At 49.3% G+C, this 17,345-nt stretch overlaps 1 protein-coding gene across 2 annotated transcripts in view; it reads right to left on the bottom strand.

The window, feature by feature from the left end:
• Positions 1-15,080: 15,080 nt before the first annotated feature.
• The window catches only part of BFAR (bifunctional apoptosis regulator), a 28,680-nt gene continuing 26,415 nt past the window's right edge, over positions 15,081-17,345 (bottom strand). For both annotated transcript variants that reach the window (XM_024744541.1, XM_024744542.1), the window contains exon 8: positions 15,081-16,390. In XM_024744541.1, the coding sequence (XP_024600309.1) occupies positions 16,198-16,390 (193 nt within the window). In that variant the 3' untranslated portion in view covers positions 15,081-16,197. The remainder of the gene's footprint in view (positions 16,391-17,345) is intronic.

Raw genomic sequence — 17,345 nt, forward strand, 5'->3', positions numbered from 1 at the left:
CATTCCGGGGCCGAATTCGCCCCGCGGGCCCGGCCCCCTTTCGGTGATCAAGATGCAGAAGCCCCGACGGCCTCCCAGCACCGTCCCACGTGCCGCCCCTGGCGGCTCCGCCCGGGCCCGCGCGAGAGAGACCGGGGGCGGGGCCTCGGGGACGGGGTTCGGCCGGGCTCGGTGACTACACTGGCCCAACAGACCGCCCCACTCCTGCCACCCTGCGATGGGTCCACTGTCTTTGTGCCCGCCAGTAGGGCTGTCGCTGCTGCTGCTACTGGGACCCGGACTCGGGCTCAGCTCAGGTGAGTGAGGGATGGGCCCCCTCCAAGGACCCAGGAGTTCCTGGGGCTCCTCCAGTCCTCCCCAGGGTGCCAGGAGCCCTGCCTCCCCAGCCCTCCCAGGGGACCCAGGAGCCCTACAGCCCCCAGCCCTCCTTTCTGTGGTCCACCCACACGTTGCTTCCCAGCTTCGTGGGAACCCTGTCCCCCCACACCATCCCCCTTGTCCTCCCCTAGAGCCCCTCATTCACTGCTTCCAGGGACCCAGAACTAGCCCAGTCCTCCCCCAGGGCCTCAGTGTCCTCCCCCAAAACCCTCTCCACTCACTGGCACCCTCCCTCTCCAGTGACCAGACCTCCCCATCCACCTGGTCTGGTGCCCTGTGAACTGAGCCTTCCCTCCACCTGTCCCTGGGGTCTGCAGTAGGACCACCAGGGGGACATGAGAGGCTGAAAGGAGCAGGGGAAGAAGGGGCCCAGCCCTACCTGGGGTTGGGGAAGAACGCAATGTCCCCTTCTCAACGTCACCCTCAGATAGGTCCCCTTGGCATATTACCCATAGGGACATGTGCTGACGCCACAAGCACAGAGACACACAGGCACAGGACGCCCCTAGCCTCATCTGGGCACTCCAGTGCTGGGCTCATGGACAGGCTCACACACAGACACAGGCAAAGACACCGCGAGGGAAACACACACACCCACACTCAGGGATACCGAGACAGTCCCATATGGACACACATACAGAGAGAAGCACACACACACAAACACACACACACCCTCAGACCCACAGGAAGCCTGGACAGCCTTGGCACTCCCAGCAGAGGCTGTTTGCAGACACAGCAAACAACCCCCAGAATGACCTGCCCCACCTAAGCTGGCACGGAGGGAGTGTTTGCCTTGGTTACAGATCCAGTGCTGGGTGTCCACCCATGCCTGGGTTCTCCCTAGGGCTGAGTCCAGGACCCTGAGATGCCAGAGGGTGGGTCAGGTCAGGTTGGGGAGACCTCTGGGGACAGCTTTAGGGTGTGAGTTTGGAACTGGGGTCCTGTCAGATGTGCTTATTTCTTTTTCAAGTTTTTATTTTATTTATTTTTGGCTGCACCACGTGGCACGCAGGATCCTAGTTCCCCGACCAGGGATGGAACCCACGCCCCTGCAGTGGAAGCACAGAGTCCTAACCACTGGACCGCCAGGGAAGTCCCCAGATGTGCTTAGACTGGGAGTGTTCCATGGGGCTTGGTGGATCCAGGGGTCAAGGAAGCTTTTCTGAAAGCCCACTGCATGCCAGGGGATCCGGAGCTACCTGCAGCAGAGATCTGTCCAGGCTGAAGGGTCATGCCCATGAGCAGACAGTGGCACAGCGTGACAAGGGCCCCTGTGGTCACATGGGGGTGAAGCAGATTCTAGAAGGAGGCGATGGGTGAGCTGGGTGAGGATGGGGTGAGGGCACTTGCAGCGCGGGGTGTATGTGACAGGCAGTTTAACTGGAGGAACAGGACATGATGAGTGGGGTCCATGTGGGGCACGTTGAGAGAGGGTGCTGGAGCGGGGGGAGGGTCAGCTCCTGCAGGGCCTCTGATCAGTGAGGACCCTGAGCTTTACCTGGAGGGGGACGGGAGCCTGGGGAGGTTTCAAGCAGAGGTGTGGGCAACTGGGGGCAGCACTCAGGAAGTCCTGTGAGAGGAGGACGGGTCATCCAGAGAGGAAGGCAAAGCTTTTAACTCTAAACTCGCTTTTACATTTTGTTTCTATTTAACTTATCTCCAGTCCCCTACACGAATATGCTGCTTTTCCCACTGAGAAAAAAACAAAATTGAGGGAATTCTCTGGTGGTCCAGTGGTTAGGACGCCGAGTTTCCATCGCTGGGGGCACCACTTTTATCCCTGATCGGGGAACTAAGATCCTGCAAGCCACGCGGCACAGCCAAAAAAAAAAAAATTGAATTGAATTTTGGTTTGGACTCTTCAAAAAAATCAGCATGATAAATTCTTGTTCTAGATAAAAAGACTTGAAACAGACATGATGATTAAAGGCAATGCAAAAATCTCCTCTGGATCCTCAGTCCTGGAACAGTGGGCAGAGAGCAGGCTCCCAGGAATCAGGCCGGCCTGGGCACGAGTTTCTGCTCAGCAGCTCACCAGCTCTGAGACCTGGGATGGGTCCTTTTGCTTCTCGTAGCCTCAGTCTCTCCATCTGTAAGTGGGAGAATAGCTACCCACGAGACAAGGAAGTTGACAACAGATGTCGCCTATAAATTGGGGAGCACAGTGCCCGGTGCAGGGCGAGGTCCCAGTGATAGCATCTCCCTACTGTGGCTGATTGTGTATTTTGACTAAGCGCCAGAGTGGACTCATGGCCCTCACCAGAAGGAGTGGCTCTGGGATTCTCTGATGCCCAGCTCACAGCAGGTTTGGAGGCCCCTTACCCCGAGCAGTGGACCCCTTGATGCCCCTAAGCTCTGTCACCCTGGCAGGGCTCCCTTCCTCCTTGGGCAAGGAGGAAGGAGCACTGGATTGGGAGTCAGAAGCCCCCAGTCAGGTCAGGTTCTTGTGGGCTGTGTGACTTTAGGGTTGTCCTTCCCACCTGGGCCTCCTCTTTCTTCCATGTGAGATGCAGGGGTTCCAGTCACACCAACTATGTACTGCTATGTGTCACAGCCACATGGGGGATCCAGAAAAATGGCTGGGATGTGGCCGCAGGGCCTCCCCGTGTGGGAGGAAGCTGTGCCGGGCAGTGAAAATAAGAGATGCAAAGGGCCCTGAGCCAGAGTCTGGAGAGCAGTGGTGGGGGCAGTGGAGACCCAGGGAGAGGGAAGCCCCCGCAAAGGAGCCCGCCTTGATGGCAGGGACTCTGTTCAGCTCACTTCTGATGTCCAGTGCCCAGCACAGGCAACTGGACAGATGTTTGATGTGCGACTTGCAATCTGACTCTGTCTGGAGTTGATAAGGGCAAAGGATTGGGGATCAGGGCATTCCAGGAAGAGGGAACAGCCTGTGCAAAGGCCCAGAGGTGTGAGTTGTTTCAGATGCTGTGGCTCTGTGACCTGTTTTCTCCTTCATGGCTGCCTTGAAGATATTGATAACAATAGTTAGAGCTCATTGTGTGCCGGGTGCTTTACATGCATGATCTCATTCCATTCCTGGGAGTGAGATCCCCTTATTCCCCTGTTTCACAGATGAGGAAACCAAGGCACAGAGAGGTTGAGCTGTCCAAGGTCACACAGCTAGGAATAAGAATCAGGATTCAAACTGAGACAGTCATCCAGGCCCTTTTCAGGCTGCTGCCCTTCCCCAGGGCCAGGGCAGCCCCCACCTGCAGCCTCTAACATTTGTCTCCCCCTACTCACCCCAGCTTCCCAGAGGTCACATGTGCACCGACGTGGGCTCATAGAACTGGCAGGGACTGTGCACTGTGCTGGCACCCGCACCGCCGTGGCCTACATGAACTACGGCTGCTATTGTGGCCTGGGTGGCCATGGCCAGCCCAGGGATGCCATTGACTGGTGAGTGCATGCTGGGGCCAGAAGATCCCACCCCCTGGGGTCAGTAAGGAAATATCACCTATGAGGAAATACCCAAAAACGAGGTTGGGGTTTGGGCTAGGAAGATCCCAGCACGCGGTACTACTTGCAGGCAGAGGGCATCCTGGGCAACACGGCCAATGAGGCCAAACTGTGGTGCCAGCTGCCCCCCCACACCGTCTGGCCATGGAGTGATTGATTATGTTAGCTGAAAAAAATTGCACATCATTGATCAGACTTATTATGCATCAGAACTGTTCTGAGAACCCCTTTGAGTCCTCACAAAACCCCATTTCAGAGATGAGGAAAGTGAGACACAGAGAGATCAACTTGCCTGGGGCCACATAGAGAGTGAGGGGTGGGAACTGGGATTTGAACCCAGGCAGCCTGGCTAGATTCATGCCCCCATCACTGCCCTCTGCTGCTGTGTGAGAAGGCCCTGTTCTGTGCGAGGCTGCGGGCTTGGATCTTGCCACGACTTCCTTTCATTTGCCCTCAGGGCCACGGCCATCCGTGGAGGCAGGTATGATGGTGATCCTCGTTTTACAGATGAGGTCCCTGAGGCTTAAAGAGACACAGCCACTCACCATTTCCACTTAGTGCTGGTGGGGGGCAGGGGCGTGGAATGTGACTGTCTCTTCCGAGCTCGGAGGATGTAGCTGTCACTGACAGGTCTTTATCCAGCCTCGTGCCTTGGAGGCTCCTGCCGTGGGCCCTGCCCTCCCTCCCACACTCTGGTTGTCTAGTTCCTGCACATCTTTCCAGGTGCAGCCCAGGCCTCACCTCCTCTAGGAAGCTTTCCCTGCAGCCCAGCTGGGCCTGGCACTTCTCTGGCTCCTAGAAGCCCCTCTCCTTACCCAACATCCCAGCACTTCTCGCCACACACGTTGCACCTGGTGGCTTGTCTGCCTCTCCCCGCCAGACTGGGAGCTCCTTGAGGGCAGAGTGGAATCTGGCTGACGTCTCCCTGCCAGACCCTACTGAGGGGTCAGCGCAGGGTGGGGCTGCTGGCTGGATGGAAGCAAGAGCAGTGGATGATTGCACGATGGACAAGTTTACAGACATTGGTGGGTGTTTCTCAGGGAATTTGTATGTTATTATTATCATTACTATTGCTTTCGAGGTGCTCTTACGTGGCAGGCTGGACACCGGTGACACCGTGGGGAGCGGGACAGAAATGGCCCCACCCTCACAGAGGTCTCAGTCAGGGAGGACAACTGCTAATCAGTCTTCTCCCTAATTAGGGTCTAGTCAAAAACCTGCCTGGAGGGAAGGAACCTGGGCTTAGGAGAGGGTGTGATCAGGAGACTGTCAGAACCTGGGGAGATGTGGGACCTGGATGGCATCCTGGGGGTGGGGGCGGGTACTCGGGCTGAGACCTAGAGCAGGAAGAGGGGCATGAAGTTCTCCCAGGCAGGGGGCAGAGTGTAGGCAAAGTCAGGAGGTGGGGAGGGTGTGGCTCGCTCCAGGAACAGAGAAGAGACCACTGTGGCTGGAGCTCGGAGACTCAGAGAGTGAGGCAGGCAGGGGCCAGGCTCGAGTGTGGCAGAGGGATGGAGGCAGCGCAGGACACACTGAGGTCAGTGGAATTATTTCCCAAGATGGGGATTCTCAGGGAGAAGGCTTGGACCAGAAGATGCTGTCCCCCTGTGGGTCCTTACTCACCCGAAGTCCTGGCACAGAAGGATGGCCAAGAGAGCATCCCTGCCTTCACCCACCCGCCGGTCTGCCTGTCTGCCACCCACAGGTGCTGTCATTCCCACGACTGCTGCTACAAACGTGCCGAGGTTGCTGGCTGCAGTCCCAAGATGGAGCGCTATTCCTGGCAGTGTGTCAATCAGCACATCCTGTGTGGTGAGTTCCCAGCATCAGACCCGGTAGCAACCACTGGCTGGAGCATAGAGGGACTTCCAAGTATAGGCAGGGCCCATCTCTCCCCATCTGCCCCAGTCTCCACCGTGCCCTATTGTCTGCCTGACATTGAGGCCAAGTGTCAATTACTATGGTTCATTTCTCCTGTGCTGTTGATTTTGTTATGGAAAAGGAATATTTCTATCAGACCCAGGAAAACAGAAAGTAGGTCAAAAGCCTGAATGCTTCAAGAAAAATGGGAATGGTGAGCCCATTTATTTGTCAAAATGAAGAGTACACCTGGGTCTGATGTATCCCCTTTGCTTCGCTTGTTAGCACTGCCTGCCCCAGGGGATGTCTGAGTTTGCAAACCCTGGCCTCTGGCCAACAGCTTAGTCCATGATTCAGATTCTGTGACGTTGCCAAGCCTTGATCTCTCAGGGCCTCAGTTTCCTCATTGGTAAACTGGGGGCGGAAATCAAGCCAGCCTATTGTAAGGATGAAGTGACAGTGTCACTGTGCTTCATGCCTAGTAGATGTCATTAATGTCTGGTGAAGAAATGACCCAACACAGAACCTCTGGTGAAGATGACCAGGCACTATTTCAGTGAGCACAGGATTTGGGAAAGGACAAGAAGACAGTTCTGTGTAACTCTGAACCCCCCGAGAGAAAGTAATTTCTCTTTTAGTTTTCTTTTAATCCTTCTAATTTTGTGAAATTAGGAGAAAGTCTCAGTTCAGTGTTACGTTAGCTGAAACATCCCTGGGTTACTTGCTGGTCCTTTTTAACCAAGAGAGTAGGTTTCTGGCTTATAACGTTATTCAAAAACTATTCTACTCCTAAATTTAATTCTGGCCTTAAAAAAATTCTTCATTATCTATCTATCTGTTTATCTCTCTATCTATCTGTCTATCATCTATCTTTAACCACAAGCAGCGTGTATTTAATGAGGATAATTATAACATAATCTGATATCACTGTACATTTTACATGACCGGCCACTTCTTTTTTATAAAAACTATTGTTAACTTGCTCCATATCATTTTATTTATTTATTTGTTTGTTTGTTTGTTTATTTATGGCTGCATTGGGTCTTCATTGCTGCGCACGGGCTTTCTCTAGTTGTGGTGAGTGGCGGCTACTCTTTGTTGCGGTGCGCAGGCTTCTCATTGTCGTGGCTTCTCTTGTTGCAGAGCACAGGCTCTAGGTGCCCGGGCTTCAGTAGTTGTGGCTCGCGGGCTCTAGAGCGCAGGCTCAGTTGTTGTGGCGCATGGGCTTAGTTGCTCTGCGGCATGTGGGATCTTCCTGGGCCAGGGCTTGAACCCGTGTCCCCTGCATTGGCAGGCGGATTCTTAACCACTGCGCCACCAGGGAAGCCCAGTCTTGGTACTCTTGTTGAAAATCACTTGGCTCTTAGATCAGTGATGTCTCTGAGCCTGTTTCCTTACTTGGAAGATGGGTGTTGCAAAGATGGAAGAAGTTTTATAACGTGATAACCAAATTGGATGGAAGTTGTCACTTTCTTCCCTACCCTCTTCTCTATCCCTCATCCTCATCTGAACCTCTCTCTGACCCCCACTACCTCCACCTGAGAGAACTGAGGATCTGGTGTGATTCTCCACTAAAACCCCAGCTTCTGCAGACTTGTTCTCCTCTAGAGGGAAGGAGGCTATCCTAAGGGTTACGTAGAAAGATGTTCTTAGATATGCATGGATTCGCAGCTGTATCCTCTGAGTCTGAATTAGGAGTTGGCACAGAGCAAAACTGAATTAATATGGAGACATAACATCAAGGACTGAAAACGCCCCAGACATCATCTCATCCAACCCTCTCACTTAGAATTGGGGAAAATGAAACCCAGGGAAAGAAGTGACTTGCTTAACATGGTGGTGATAAGCCCACTTCTGGGCATATTCCCTGTCCCCAAACTGCCCCCAAACTGCCCCCTTCCACTGTGGGTGGAGAGGAGAAGTGGGCCTTGAATGGGAAATGTGTTAAAGACCTTTCTCTTCTTCCTTCAATCTGCATGTTCTGCTTGCCCCTAACCATGTAAAAATGATGTTTGTAAAATATTTATTGGTGTGTCTGCTGGTGGAGTCTGTGACTGTTTACAGAACTGCCCTCCCTGAACCAAACGAAGAGAACCAAAATATCTATTATGCATTTTTTTTTTGCTAAAAATATTCTTATTCTGTTTGGAAACATTCTGAACATAGTTGTTTGCTTAATTATAGGTGTGGCCCATTTTCCATTTATGGGCCTGACTTAAATATATATTTTTTCAATGTTAAGCATATAATAATATTTACTGGCAGGCCTTTATTTTAAACTTAACCCTTGGGAGGTAGGTTTCCTCTTCAGTTTTTATTATTCTTGAATAACATGAAGCTGTTGGGCTCCTGAGGCCATGGAGCAGTGAGACCCAGCCTTGCTTTTGAAAGGATCTTTCTTGCTCAGGGAAAAGGGTGGGAGCACAAAGGAGGCATAGGCATTGGGTCAGGTCTGTGGCCTTGGACAAGTTACTAAATCCCTCTGAGCCTCACTTTCCTCATCTGTAAAATGGGAATAATAAAACTCTGGTGTTGGGTTTGTATAAGAATCAGAAACAATGTATGGCTTTTCTGTATTCTCCAAAAATTATTATTGAGAATCTACTCTGTGCCAGGCTCCCTGCTAGGTTTGGGGCAAAACAGAGAAGCAAGGCTCTGTGGTCTAAAAAGAGGAGAGCAGTAAATAGTGTCTGTGCCAATTGTTTTTACAAGTGCTGTGTCGGAAGAGAAAGCAGTGAAGTATTATACCAACTACAACATAGATGAACCTTGAAAACGTGAAGCTCAGTAAAAAAAAGCCAGACACAAAAGGTCACCCATTGTATGATTCCATGTATATGAAATGACCAGGCTAGGCAAATCCACAAACAGAAGGCATAGTTGTGGTTACCAGGGACTCCGGAGAGTGGAATTGGGGAGTGACTTAATAAATATGGAGTTTCTTTTGGGCTGATAAAAATGTTTTGGAACTAGATAGAGGGGGTGGTGGCAGAACATTGTGAAGGTACTAAATACCACTGACTTGTCACTTTAAAGTGGTAAATTTTGTTATGGGAATTTTGCCTCAGTAAAAATGTATCCTCACCCCAGAATGCTCAGGGGTCAGAGAGGGTCTCACTGACAAGATGCCATTGAAGCAGAGACTTGGGGAATGAAGGAGCCCTGGGAAGAGGTGGTGGGAACAGCCGGTGCAAAGGCCCTGAGGTAGGGATGAATGTCTGGGTGGTTTGAGGAGGGTGAGGCTGGAGTAGAGTCACCCTGGGAGAGAGTAGTAGGTGATAATAGAATGATGAGGGCCAGATCCCCCAGGCCGTTGGAGCCTTTCCTTTGAGGGAGATGGAGAGCCAGGGAGGGTTTTGAGCAGAGGAGGGACGTGATCCGATCTGCATTTTAACCGTACTGCATTTTTGGCTGCTGCATAGAACATATGCTGGAGGGAGCAAGGGTGGAAGTCAGGCACCTGTATGAAGCTGTCCCAGGGATCTGGGTGAGAGGTGGCTTGGGCAGGTGGTGGCAGTGGAGATGGTGGAAGGGGGGCTTCTGGACATGTTTGGCTGGAAGGTGGAGCTGAGGGACTCGCTCATGGATGGGGGAGGGAAGGGGAACTGGCTGGAGTGTTCATGCGAGTCACCCTGTCCTTAGACAGCCGTCCTCCGGTTGCAACCCTGGAGCTTCAATGGCTTTTTCCTCAGAAGTCCCTACCCCACCAGGTCACGTTGCTCCGAGGGTGTACGTGTCTCTGTTGTGCAGCGGCCCGTGGAAATTTTACAGGCAGAACGGCTGGCTCCTGCACCAGCGGGTTCATTTACCAATTTTTACATATTATTTTTATCTATCTATCTGTTCATCTGTCCATCTGTCTGTCCATCCATTTATCCACATGCTTTTTCTGATTCAAACCTAATCCACCTTTGTTGTGAAAAATTAAAACATTCCAGAAATGTTGAAAGTTACACTCCATCCACCAGAGTTAACTAGCTTCTGTTAAGTTTGGCATCTTTTCCTCCAGATTTGTGCATGTGTAAACAAACAAACAATAACAAAAATCAGATCACACTATGTATATTTTATTATTTTTTTCACTTAATATAGTGTCTTGGACATCTTGGAACATCTAGGTCAGCCTCATTCTTTTAAAGCCAGACAATCACCTATGGCAGAGTGTCTCCATCTTGACACTGGACATTTGGGGCTGGACAATTCTCCAGTGAGGGGGCTGTCCTGGGCATTGTAGAGTTTAGCGGCGTACCTGGCCTCTACCAACCAGATGCCAGTAGCACCCCCAATCCCCCACGTGACAACCAAAGATGTCTCCGCACACTGCCAAATGCCCCCCGGGGGCCCCAACTAAGAATGGCCAGTAACACGAATGTACTTTATTTTGCAGAGACCATGGCTGTTCCTAAGTCTTTGTGCACTTGTGAGAGGGTTTTGTAGCATGGAGTCCTAGAACTGTTGGGTCAAATGGAGTATCTGAGGTGCCCTTAGAATTTATATGTAGAAAGGACTGGAGAGCCGCCTGAAAGGGGATTAGAGAACTTGTCCTGGAGGGGTATTTACTAGGCAAGAGCATTTAAAAAATGTAAATGGTGTTTATTGTAGAGGCTGGGGAGGGGCTAAAGGGAGACCTGGTAGAGATTAGGGAGGAGGAAGGCCACCAAAGTCCCCACAAGCCACCTCCTTTCAGCACTGAGTGGTATAGGTATTTTATGTCTAACAAATAATGTAAACTAAACTTTGAAATAGCTGCCCTTCAAATTTGGTTAATTGAGATTGCTTTTTCCATGATGAAAGCACCGTATGGCTCAAAGTAGAAGAGTTTCAAATTACAAAATGTAAAAGTTTGGTGGGAGATAAAACTCCCATTGACACTACCCAGACATCAATTTGATTAACCTTCTGGTGGTGGTGGTGGTGGTGGTGTTTTGTCTTTTTTGAGTGCATAGTACATAAAAAACATAGCAGTGTGTTTTGTACCCCTTATTTTCCTCTTAAGTATAAGCTCTTTTCCATGTCATTAAAACTCTATTAAAAGAATAGATATATGTATAACTGAGTCACTTGCTGTACACCTGAAACTAACAAGATCTACTAACTAACTAAACTAACTAAATCAACTATACTCCAATATAAAAAAAAAACAACTCTATTAAACAATCCTCTGTTACAAACTTGAATTTGTAAGGGTGGGCGAGTGCCCCGAGTTGACACCCTACTCCCTTCCTGCAGACAAGCCAGGAGGCCTGGGGTCGGGCAGAGCTGAGTTGGGGCCCAGTCCCCACACCCCTTCCTGGATTTTTCCTCTGTAAGGTTGGGGTGCCAATGGCACTGCCCTGAGAGGACTGGGTGAGATGGGGACCATAGAGCCAGCCCTTTGCCCAGTGCCTGGCTCCGCATAACTGCACGGTTAACGCCAGCTCCCATCATCCTGACTTTTTCTGTTGTTATCCATTTACTGAATTATAACCAAGGCAGTTTTTCTTTTCTGGGCCGCGCCGCGCCGCATGGCTTGTGATCTTAGTTCCCTGACCAGGGATCAAACCTGGGGCTCCTGCATTGGGAGCGTAGTCTCTTACTTACTGGACCACCAGGGAAGTAAGTCCCTGGGAAGCTTAATAAATGAATTTAAGGGAGAAAGATTTTCCCTCTCAGTCCTTTGTTAATTTTTCCAATTAGGCAAGGAGGAAGTATCAATTGCACGACAGTCTGACGGCTAGAGAGGGTAAACCTCTCTTAACGCTTGCTAATCTCCCTTTTTTTTTAAAACCAAGACACTCCAATTTGGGGGCTCACAGCTTTCAGGTGGGCAACAGCATTTAACTAGACTTTGATATTAGGACTTTATCTTCATTGGTTTTTGTTGTTGTTTTTGCTTTCTTTGTTTTTTAGTCAGTTTCTTATATTTGTGGTATAAGATTTTGGTTTTCCATTTATGTCAGTGATAGAATTTATTTGATGCAATTTAATACCATTTAATATAATTAAATCATAATTTATTTAATAATTGACTTACTATTAGAAATGAAGGGGATTTAAAGCTAGCATCTTGAAGCTGCTATGGGTCTGAGTTTGGGAAACCCTGTGTGCAGTCATGCAGATAAACACCTTTAATCAACTCAGCTCATTATAGAGGGTCCCGGGCCCCCTGCCTCCTGCTTGACATCCCCCACCCCTCCCCCACTCATCACTCCACCCACTCCTGGTGCTGCCAAGCTCTCCAAGTGTTGCCCTGAGAGAAGCTGATGAATTTTCTGAGTCTCATGCTTCACCTTGCTAGGATCTCCATGGAACTTGTGCATTTTAAGAGGGGATCTTTAAAGATTAGCTGACAGCTTAAGGAGGTCAGCTGCAGCTCATAAGCACCTGCTGTATGCCCTGCATTTTACTGACTTGGTCTCTTTTCATTCTCCCAACAGCCCTTAGAAGTAGGTACTTTTAGTATCCTCATGTGGCCCCTGTGGAAACAGCCTGGGAAGGATGAAGTGATGTGCCCAAAGGAACTATATCCATGGCCAAGCTGGCTACCTCCAAAGTTCATGCTTCACTGTGCCTCTGGAAGAAATTTGGCAAGATTTAATAGTGGGTGTTTTTTTCCCCCCATTTTGTGGATAATTAAAAACCCACAGTCAAAGGCAGATGACATATCCATAGCTGTTATACCTTCTAAATTAATAAGATACAACTTGAAGATCACAAAATCTTTCCAACCTAAAGGAATGACTCTCTAGCAGTGGAATTCCCAAGGCAGAAGGAGATTTATCTTTGGGTGGCAACCTTTGCACCTCTGTATAAGGTAGGCCCAGGATGGAAGGAAGAGATGGAATATATGATTGTTACCTAAAACAAACTATTTTCTTATTCAGTATCATGTCATGTGCATATAATAACATTTTACTTCTTCTTTTCCAATTTGGATACCTTTTATTTCTTTTTCTTGTCTGATTGCTGTGGCTAGGACTTCCAATACTATGTTGAATAGAAGTGGCAGGAGTGCGCATCCTTGTCATGTTCCAGATTTCAGAGGGAAGTCTTTTAGCTTTTCACCATTGAATATTATGTTGGCTATGGGAACAAACTGTTCTCTTGAAGGAGCATCTGAAAGAGACCTGGAGAGAAAAGGCAGAGAAATGCAGGTAGAACCAACATTGATGGAGTTACACGCATAGGGCCAAGCCCCTGCCGGGCACTTTACATAGGCTTTCTCACCCATGCTTCCCAATAAACCTGCAAAGCGGATGGTGCCCCCATCTACATCAGGACTTGGCTCAGAAAGTTTGGGTAAGACCACACAGCTAGGAACTAGCAGAGAAGGCATTCTGAAAAAAAAAAGCCTGGATGGTTCCCAGGCACCTACTGCTTATCTAAACGGATCCTTAAATGCACTAGTGTAATACTGACGCAGAAGAGAAGCTGAAAGGGCATATGGACTTTGGACTTCCTTTCTGAAAACACTCCCCTGGCAACTTCAATTTCCTTTTCTGTAAAATGGGCTGAACATCACCTCCCTCGGGAGTTATGAGAGAGAGAACGTGGTGAACTGTCAAAGTGTTGCCCAGATGCAATTTATGCCCTTCCTTGTCCCCAGCTTTACTGGCTTCCCTTGCATTTATCTTCCAGTCTCTCCAAGTCCCTGCTCTAACCTCAGTTTTCCCACTTCTTCCAGGACCAGTGGAGGACAAATGCCAAGAACTCATGTGCAAGTGTGACCGGGAGATTGCTTACTGTTTAGCTGAAACTGAGTACAACTTAAAGTACCTCCTTTACCCCCGTTTCTTGTGTGGGAAGGATTCGCCCAAGTGTGACTGACTAGCGTGACTTGAAATGTCTTTTTTGCACAAGGAAATAAAACTTCTTTTTGTGGATCAACAGCCTTATTCAGTTCTTTGCAGGAGGAAGCTGGGGCCAGTTGTTAAAGCTGAAACCCTCGTGTTTGCTTTCACTCCTGTCATGAACTTGGGGCTGGAGCCAGTTTGGTTTCCAGCTTAATGTCAAAAGTCCCACGCCTACTTTATAAAACCACAACTGTATTTATGACTGTATTAGGTTTGGTACCATTTGAGGTTCAACCTTTATGGAAAAGAGCTGAGCCTTGTCTTCTAACCTGCTCCCGATGGCAGGTAGTCAAAAGTGAGCAAACACCTACCATGCGCTTGGCTTTGCTTTCGATTCTGGGCTGAAGCAATAAACAAAATGGCCACATAATGCCCAACCTTGTGAAGTTCAAGTCTAGTAGTTGTTAGCTCGAGTCTTCTGCCCTATCCCACTGCACCTTTAACAGTTAAAATTTATTTCCTGATTACAAAAGTAGTACCTATGCACTGCTAAAAAAAAAAAAAAAGTAAAATTGAGAAATATATAAAGGAGAAAACACCCCACTCCAGTTCTCAGTCCACAATAACCACTTTTAGTATCTTAGTGTGCTACCCATCGGTCTTGTCTATAATGTGTTAAAAGTGTAATTGAGACTCTAGACTGTATGATTTTCATAAGCTTTTTTCCATTTCTCCATGTCTTTAAAAAAAATCTCTGGAAACTTCATTTCCAAATGTATTAGATACATTTCCAGCTGTATTAGATACTATTTTATAGACTGCTACCTTTTGGACATTGGTGATATTTCCTATTTTTATCAATTACTGATGTGGTGAGGATGCTTGTGAATAAATCTTTGCCCCCCTCCCACCCTTTTATTATTCCTTAACTGAGATTTGCAGAAATGGAATTCTTGCATTAAAGGGTCTGAATATTTTAAGTAAACTCCCCATTTTGACACACCAAGCCAAGAGGGTCTGAGGGCGGAGAGGCAGCCGGTGGCCCTGGCTCTGATATGCCTGTCCTGCAGGCGATAAGGAGGGAGAGCCCAGCCCAGCCTGTTTGCTCTCCGCCAAGACTGCTTTGCAATCCCCCCACAGACAGAGCACGTGTGGGTATTATTCATCTTTGAAGCATGATTTGGGGAGTGGGTGGGGATGGTGTGGGGGGAGGCCAAGGGCGGGGCAGGTGGGGAGTGCTAGACTGGGAGTCTGGCCTGGGCCCAGCTCCACCAGTGCCACCCAGCTTCCATCTCTTCATCTGAAAAGAAGAGTAACCCTGCGAGGCATGAGGCCAGGGACATGAAGGTACTGCAGATCAGCTGGGCTATCAGTGTCTCCGGCAGGTCACGAGGGTTAAACAGGTAAAGTCAGGCAGCCTCAGGGCCTGATGAACAGACACAGGAGGAAAGAAAACATTCTCCCTCCTTTCACTTAAGAAACCCTCCGTGGCTCCTCCTCGGCTCAATGTCCACATCAGGCTGGGGGACTTAAGTGTGACCAGTAGGTTGTACTGAGCAATGCACATTTTCTTCATGCTTCCTAAACAGTTTATTTTTCTCTACATAGAAGTTTTACCTGTATAAAAGAATCTTTATTTTTATTTCAAGTAACTTCTTTAAACTTTCAGAAGCAAAGTTTGAGTGAAATCTTCAAAGATACAAAGGGTTAATGAATGGTTCATGGAGTCACAAAAAAACATTTTGGATGCAAGCTTATCTCTGCAGGGCCAGTCTTCAGGTTGACCGCCTTTCACACCTGCTACTGTCACACTGGAAGGGAATCAAAGGCCACAGTTCATTTCATATTTACAATTACAGCACTTGGTGTAATTATACTTGTTGTTTTATACATCAGAACAGAGTGTACGGTGGGAGGTCAATGTACAAAATGTTTCCTTAAACAAATGGACTAGCCTGGATTTTACAAATTAAATTCTTAAAAACAAAACAAAGTAAACCACAAAACAACAATTTTAAGTAGCACTGAAGCAGCTCGGCCTGATGTGAATTACCCTCCATGAAATGCCTGACATCCCACTCAATTCCCCCAGAAAAAGAGATGCAAACTTTCAACGATTACAAGTAGAAAACAGTGATGGCAAGTCTAACCACCATCATTCTAATCTTGAACTGAATCCTTTCAGAGGTTTAACTCTGAAACCGTCTAGCAACTCTTAAATAAGACAGAGTCGTCAACCGGATTTTGGTTTTTCCTCTGTGTTTTTTATATGCAACTGCCATGCCTATGACAAAATCTCCTGTTCTCCTAAACTTAACTTAGAGGACAGACCTGGCCCTGGGCTCAGTCTCAGGGCTCCAACTTGCCCTGGGAGCCTTGTGTCAGTCACTGAGGTTATTAGCGCAAGCGGGACTGAGACCCACTCCATGTCCTCTGAGAACCCTGGGTCCCTGCCAGGTGTCGTGGACTGGGTCTCCCAAGACCCCACGAGGAAGGTGGCTGGGTGGGAGGCACGGTGGCTTTGTCAGCCAAGCGCTGGGGCGCCAGTCCCTGCTGCCACAGGCAGAGGGAGAAGACCTGGCTGTAGCCTTTGACAGACAAAGCAGCACCTTGTTTACTAGGGGCAGAAAATAGGGTGTCCGCTCCCCATCCCCCTCGTCACACTTAAGCATCAGAGCTTGGCTGGCAGGGAGGCTGGAAGAGTCCCTCAGAGGCTGGGCAGCGTCAGTCACAACACCTGGGTTTCCAGCCGTCGGACCTCCTTAACCACGTGATCAATGTTAATAATTGGGTTAAAGTACAGGGCCCAGTAAAACAGACAGTTGCAAACAAATTGAGGGATGAGGGGCCAGAACATGGCCACAAAAAGCCCCTGTGTTGATACTTTCCAAAAGTGGCTCCACATCCTTTGAGGCACAGTCCTGAAAAAGGAAGAGAAGCATTTGAGAGGCAGAATAGTGATGGCGTTTCTAACGACAGCGCCGAGGCGCTCAGACCCTGGGCCTTTGCCTGATGCGGTCTGGCTGCCAGTGCTGCAGAGACCTTGTTTCCTGTCCCCAGTGCCCCAGACATACCTTTCCTGACCACTCCACCTTGAACTCCCAGGACGCAGCCTAGAGGGTGCCTCCTCAGGGCACTGTCGCCCAGTCCCCACGCCTGGTCCCACAGGCGAGGCCTCCCCAGCACAGTCCCAACTCCACCCGCTTCTTCTCTGGGTCGCTCTTGTACGTATTTAACATAATCTTTTCTCTGCTAGGCTGCAGGCCTTCAGAGTATAAACTGTTTTCTTTACCAAAAGATCTGTGGTGTCCAGCAGAGAACCAGGGGCAGAGTAGGGCTCAATCAACTGTGCCTGGATAAGTGAGTTCACTGAATTGAAATAAATGAGGGAGATGCTTGTCAGGTTCTCAGAACTATTTATAAGGCTGCTCCTGATGGATGAGGCCAAGACTCCTTCACGTTTCAGGCTGAAAGGATGCTGGTGTGCTGATGCATTACTTCTGCCTGCCCAGCAGCCATACCCTGTCTTCTGGAAGCACCTTTTGAGTTTCGCTTTAGGGTGTCTCCCTCTCCTATTCTCTTCCATGTGGTCTGGTTGGGGCATCAGCTAGCACCTGGTTGGGGGAGAGGCTGTGAGTGCACACCTGCATCTGGACACGGGGAGCCCACAAACCCCTGCACTTGTGATGGGTTTGGGGTGGCAGGGGGAGGCTGTGACCCAGGCTGGGCCAATCAGAGCAAAGGCATGTGAGCCTCAGGCTTTCACAAGCCTCAGAAGTGCTCTCTTTCCTCCAGGGCTGCTAAGCTGCTCAGATCGACACCCAGAGTGATCAAGGGCCCCCAAACAAAGACGTTGTTGAGGCTGAACAGAGGAGA

The sequence above is a fragment of the Neophocaena asiaeorientalis genome, unplaced genomic scaffold, assembly GCF_003031525.2.
Source record: "Neophocaena asiaeorientalis asiaeorientalis breed wild unplaced genomic scaffold, Neophocaena_asiaeorientalis_V1.1 scaffold91, whole genome shotgun sequence".
Taxonomy (NCBI): Eukaryota; Metazoa; Chordata; class Mammalia; order Artiodactyla; family Phocoenidae; genus Neophocaena; species Neophocaena asiaeorientalis.